Source organism: Pagrus major, chromosome 7 (genome assembly GCF_040436345.1).
Source record: "Pagrus major chromosome 7, Pma_NU_1.0".
Lineage (NCBI taxonomy): Eukaryota > Metazoa > Chordata > Actinopteri > Spariformes > Sparidae > Pagrus > Pagrus major.
In genome coordinates this window covers 18,350,000-18,355,960 of record NC_133221.1, presented here as the reverse complement: position 1 = coordinate 18,355,960, position 5,961 = coordinate 18,350,000, and the positions used below count along the sequence as shown (strand labels likewise).

Below are 5,961 nucleotides of genomic sequence, written 5' to 3'. Positions count from 1 at the left end.
AAAGGATAGAGCCTGGATGTGGTACTGGATGGATTTCTACCATGCAAAGCAACTGCCTTAGAGCCTCAGCGCCCCCAGATGTGCCAAAAGCCTCTGATTCACTCTGTCAGTGTGCAGTAATCTAATTGAAGCTCCTTTGTTACCTTTGTCTGCTGCCAGGGGACTTCTTTTCTTGTACCATCTACTTCAGGTATGTCTGAAATTTGCTGGATTACTTTTTGGTAAAAAGAAAAAAGAAAAAAAAAGAAAAACACATCTTTTTTAAAAAAAAAAAATGAAAAAGACGGTCCTCTTCTGCTCTCTTCACTGCACAAAAAAAAGCAGAAAAGTTATAGAGTGGCAGACGGTGTAATCACTGAAAAGCCCAATGCAAACAAAATCTCATTCTCCTCAGTAAAGTGATCGAGAAATGCTCACATCTTTTATATTCAGGAGACGGCGGTACTCTAAATTCAAAGCTGTGAGCGTTCTTTAGTCAGTAACAAGGTGTGAAAACGGTAACACGGTTAAATACCTTAATCCTTCTGCTAATGTCACATCCTTTCTGTGATGGGAACAAAGGTTGCAAAACCAAGAGGGGTTTAGAAAAAGTTTTACTATCCACCTTTTGTTAACATATGCAATTTATCCAGCACATGAACCCATAAGATGGACATCACATTTCATCTTCATTTGGGAGATATAATGGCACACCAGCACTGCTCTGGGTCAAGAGCAGATGGTCATGAATTTATCTTAACTCACAGCCAGGGGCTCTGAATGCAACATATTTGGATTTGACTAATTCCCTCACACCACTGCAGGCTTTCATTACTTTGACTATAAAACAAGCCCAATTCAAGGATTTATTTCAGAAAACAAATAAGTTAATTCTCCTCAAAACATAAGGCATATGTGTACTTGAGTGTGTATGAAGCCTTCAATGTGTTTTTACCATCAAAGTGCTTGCACCACATCTCCTCCTCAAGGCATCTCTGAGGTAACAGCAGGCTTGATGAAACCTCAGTCGGGCTGTCACATGTAGCTGGGATTACGCCTCATTAGAGCAGCACTCAAAAGCAGCTTCCCCTCATTTTTCCTCCAAACACTGAGTTTGATTAGCCGTCTTTTATCTAAACCCTGATGTCTCCTCCCCATCTCATCCCCCTCTTTCAGGCAGAGCTCGTGTTTTCCTCTCTGCTACCCCCCACCGGCAGCTGATTGTTCCTCCTAAGCTGCAGGGAGCCGTCAGGGATCCCCTGGGGATGCGGGACAACCTCTCATCCATGAACACTTTTCTCTACATGTGGCACAGTGTCATGTCGGAGGCCCTCAGGCTCCTTGTTATGAACACTGACCAGATGATGAAGGTTACGTATGGCGACATGCTCTGTCTGCCTGCTCCTGTGATGCTCCAAACACAATATGACACAAAAAAGAAAAAACATGCAGTGCAAGCAGTGAAAACAGATGTGTTGTTGTGGATTCAAAGTAGACTGTTTTAACATAAAAACCAACCATTCAGATTGATTAATTAGAGAGTGGGGCTGCAGCAAATGAGATTCACTTTTTTTTACCCAAAATTTAATTCTGGTGTTGAATATATTAACTTATCAGCCCACAGAGGGGCAATTAAAGTGGGAACAAATGAACAGCAGTGACTGAGATATAGAGCAGGAAAAGCTGGACTCATTAAACTCGCCAGCATTAAATAGATCTCTGTTTTGGTATGGAGCATCACAGACCAGCTGGTTTTTGGCAAACACAAGCGCACTGTGTGATGTGAAGCTGCCCACATGTGTGCAGTGTTAAGTTCTTCACATCTGCGCCATTTATTTTTTTTCATTTGTTGTTCAGTGCTCCCAAAACCCTCTGCAACACCAAATCAAAAGACAACCTATCTGTGTGAGTTGTTTTTTTCTTTTTTTATCAAAATAAAATCCTTACTGTGTTCCTGTCACTTGCAGTAAGTTTTCAGATAAGCAGCACAACAATAAGACTCAGCTGAACCATATTGAATTTGATCACGGCAAACCTTTATTTTTTAAGCTTCTGGTGTATCAGCCGCAAACCACAGCGAGGCAGAGGCTCACTAAATATCATATTATGACATTTAAAAATACTGGAAACAAAGAGGGACGTGTACTAAATTCAAATAACTAAACTGTGCAGTAGCTGTCGCAAAATTAATTGATGGCTACAATTCTTCATCATTAAGAGTTAGAATAACTCAATAGTCTGCACTTCTGCATGCATCTGTCCAATGATAGTAAAGACAGTAAGTGTGAGACAGCTGTCAATCTCTGACGTCAGAGTAGCTCATTAATAAGAAAGCATAGGGTGCTGTCCAGGGTGCTGAATCCCGAGCCTGGTCTTTCAGTGCAAAGCAGCCTCAACAGGTGTGCGTCAGTGTGTGTGATGTGGTGGTAGGTTTATATAGATTGTGTATTAAGACCTTTTAGAAAATGTTTCTTGACTGAAGATGGAGAACAATTGACAGCTGACAGTGTTTTCTAGAAGTCCACCAACATGGATCTGCTTCCAGCCCAGGAGGCTGCCAAAATCTACCACACCAACTACGTGAGAAACTCGCGAGCCATCGGCGTCATGTGGGCCGTGTTCACCATCTGCTTCGTCATCATCACCATGGTGGTCTTCATCCAGCCCTACTGGATCGGGGATAGCGTTAACACCCCGCAGGCCGGATACTTCGGCCTCTTCCACTACTGCATCGGTAACGCGCTCACCTCGGAGCTCACCTGCAAGGGCAGCGTGGTGGACTTCGCCTCCATCCCCTCCCCGGCCTTCAGGACCGCCATGTTCTTCGTGGGGACCTCCATGCTGCTGATCGTGGGCACCATGGTCTGCTTCAGCTTGTTCTTCTTCTGCAACGCGGGGAACGTCTACAAGATCTGTGCGTGGATGCAGCTGGCCTCAGGTGAGGAGGAGGGTCCATTTACTCCAGTACTATAGTACTCAAGTATTTTAATGGAGTGCTTTCATTTTATCTGAAAGTTATTCTCCTGTTAAGATTACATCATAAATGTATAAGATATGATGCATATTGATCAGTGTTGTAAGAAAGTACACAAATACTTGAGCAAAAGTGTTAAAATATTACTTTGTTCAAAGAGAAAGTCACCCAAATGAGTACTTGTGTAAAAGTTTTAAAGTATCTGATATTACATGGACCAATGTATCAAAAGTAATCCTCTTCCAATAAATATACTAAAGTAAAAGTACAAATAAAAGTACCTTTATACAGATATGTACATGTATGTATATATGTATACTACGGGTTGATCGATTACCAATAATCGAATCCGATATTCAGCATCTTTCTGATCATCCAGATCAGTAAAGATACATTTTTTCATCCAATTACTGATAAGATAAATACATTTTTTAAAGCCCACAACATGCAGTCTGCAAAGTAACTAGTTTCTTAAGTTATCAAATAAATGTAGTGGAGTCAAAAGTACAACATTTACTTCCAAATATAGTGGAGTTGAAGTATAAAGTACAAGCTACTATCCCTGAGTGAACGTACTTAGTTAAATTCCATCACTGATATTGATTAAAGTGCTAAACAGCAAATAAAGTAGTTTAAATTAGCTCCATTTCCACCAGTTACATTAAAATGCTGCCTACGCCTGTGCACCGGTGATAAATATATAATGTATCTAATGATGTAACACTATGACATTGTCCATTTCTCCATCATACTTTTGATACTTAATGTACGCTTTGCAGAGTGTTTTTAAATTGGGGCATTACTACTTCTACTAAAGGAAAGAAAACTGATACCACTTGTGGCATTCAGCGGCAAAAATGAACATGAATACATCAGGGTTTAAAAATAATGTAGTAAGAGACATCATTTTGTGTTGCTTACATATGGTCAAACTCAATTTTGGGTTCCAGAATTGATACTAAGCTAAGCTGCAATATAAATCAATGAAATGCAGATGATTAACTGATTTACCTTTAAATATCCTTTGATTATTGATATGGAGGCATTTGTACCTACGTCACCAACAAAAGTGTTTCTGGGTTTAAAGAATAAGTTCATCCATAAATTAAAATTCAGTCAATATCGGCTCATCACCATGCCGATGGAAAGTCAGAGAAGGTTTTGTAGTCCACAAAAAATTTCAAAGCAAAACAGTGCTGCAGCATTCACCTAAACAACTGAAGTGGTTGTTTATGATGATGGGGACTCGTATTAAAATGTAAAAAAAAAAAAAAGAACTGTACTCCATACACCTCGCTTGGTGTAATCCAAGTCTCCTGAAGCCCTTAGATCCAAAATTGATTTGAAAAGACAAATATTTACACCCTTGATGCATGTTCGAACTTGTGCACCCACTTCAGACAGTGTGCACGCTGGCGCTTTTAATTGAGCAGCTACAGTGAAATTTAAAAAACGTTAAAAAACGGTGTAAATAAGGTAATTTCAAACCAGTTTGGCGTCTCGTGGCTTCTGGAGACCTGCATTACACTGGGCAAGCTGTATGGAGCTATTTTCTGTGTTTTTTTCTGTTGTGAAACAAGTCCCCATCTACCTCAGTTGTTTAAGAGCATGCTGCAGCACTGTTTTGCTGTGAAGCTCCTTCAAGATAAAGGTTTGCAATTCATTTTTTGTTAAGGTCAAAGGTCACACTCTGTGGAGAAACAGTAAAAGACTCCACCATTTATTCAAACCTTGTTGTTTTATTATCAGCATCTAAATATCCAAGTAAAGACCCACATGTCACATTCCACAAACCTTTTAGATTTTTACAAAAGTTCAGCACAATGATGATCAAAACCCTGAAATGAAGCCGTGGATCTGAAGGATGAGTCAGACCTGCGGCTTCCTTATGAACTGTCTCTGTTGATAAACCCATCCTGTCGTGAGCCGCCTTCACACCTCTCTGGTTTCAGGCGTGGTGTGTGTTTGTACTGGATGTGTTTTTCTTCACCGTGGAAGCCAATAAGGTATCCTGTTTCAAGCCAGACTCTGACACCTCTGATGGTGGATCGGTTACATGTAACAAGATCAGGTGTTGCTGTGGTGTTAACTCATCTAAACTTGCGCCTGAGGTGTAGTAAAGCCAAGGCAACTGGACATATAATAAAAGCCTGTATAAGAAGAAGTACTTGGATTCTTTACTTCAGTAAAAGTACTAGCAGTGTTGTAAAAGTACCCAAAAGTCATACTTGAGTAAAACTAAAGATATCTTGTTAAAATATTACTGCTCATAGATTTACCAGATGAAGAGCTTTTATTAACATTCAAGAACTTTCATAACAGTACATCATGCAAACTGCACCAGGGAGTATCCTTTGCTCTGCTGCACTGTAAATATATTAAACCTTTAGCACTTTATGGAGAACATCATGCCTTATCCTGCACTGGGGGCTCAGAATAACCTCTCTAATAATTATTTATCAAAGTAAGAGCACACAAGGGGTAATTATTGCAAGGCTCTGCCATTTCAATGACTGTCTTCCCCCGCAGCCGCGCTGATGGTGATGGGCTGCATGATCTACCCGGACGGCTGGGACTCTCCGGAGGTGAAGAGGATGTGTGGCCAGAGGACGGACAAGTACAGCCTGGGGAACTGCACCGTGCGCTGGGCCTACATCCTGGCCATCATCAGCATCCTGGACGCCCTCCTCCTCTCTCTTCTGTCCTTCACCCTCGGCAACCGGCAGGATAAACTGCTGCCAGATGAATTCGAGGTAGAGGGAGGAGGTCAAGGCTAATGCAAACAGGTGAGCTGAACCAGCAGGCACAACACCAGGACCCTGAAACTGAAGCAGCTAAATGGAATTCAGCCATCATTAATTTTGTTGTTGAAATTCAGGGATTTGTTACAAAACACATTAAACATGTTAGAATTGTTAGAAAACTTGTAAAGACTGTTTACTATATAGTACTGAATTGTGGAGTTTGACTGTTTTTATCGTCATTTTTGTGTTCAAGATTTTTTTGGG

At 40.8% G+C, this 5,961-nt stretch overlaps 1 protein-coding gene across 1 annotated transcript; it reads left to right on the top strand.

Annotated features, from left to right (window-relative positions):
• The first annotated feature begins 2,508 nt into the window (after window positions 1-2,508).
• On the top strand, window positions 2,509-5,730 carry lhfpl5b (LHFPL tetraspan subfamily member 5b). Its single transcript, XM_073469781.1, has 2 exons — window positions 2,509-2,917; window positions 5,483-5,730. Exons 1-2 carry the CDS (start codon window positions 2,509-2,511, stop codon window positions 5,728-5,730), a joined length of 657 nt encoding a protein of 218 aa, XP_073325882.1.
• The last annotated feature ends 231 nt before the right edge of the window (window positions 5,731-5,961 follow it).

What these genes read in the sequence shown, in the direction of transcription:
- lhfpl5b (XM_073469781.1), top strand. Translation starts at nt 2,509, where the DNA reads ATGGATCTGCTTCCAGCCCAGGAGGCTGCCAAAATCTACCACACCAAC. An exon ending in GTGGATGCAGCTGGCCTCAG is followed by an intron (nt 2,918 to 5,482) that starts GTGAGGAGGAGG and finishes CTTCCCCCGCAG; the next exon opens with CCGCGCTGATGGTGATGGGC.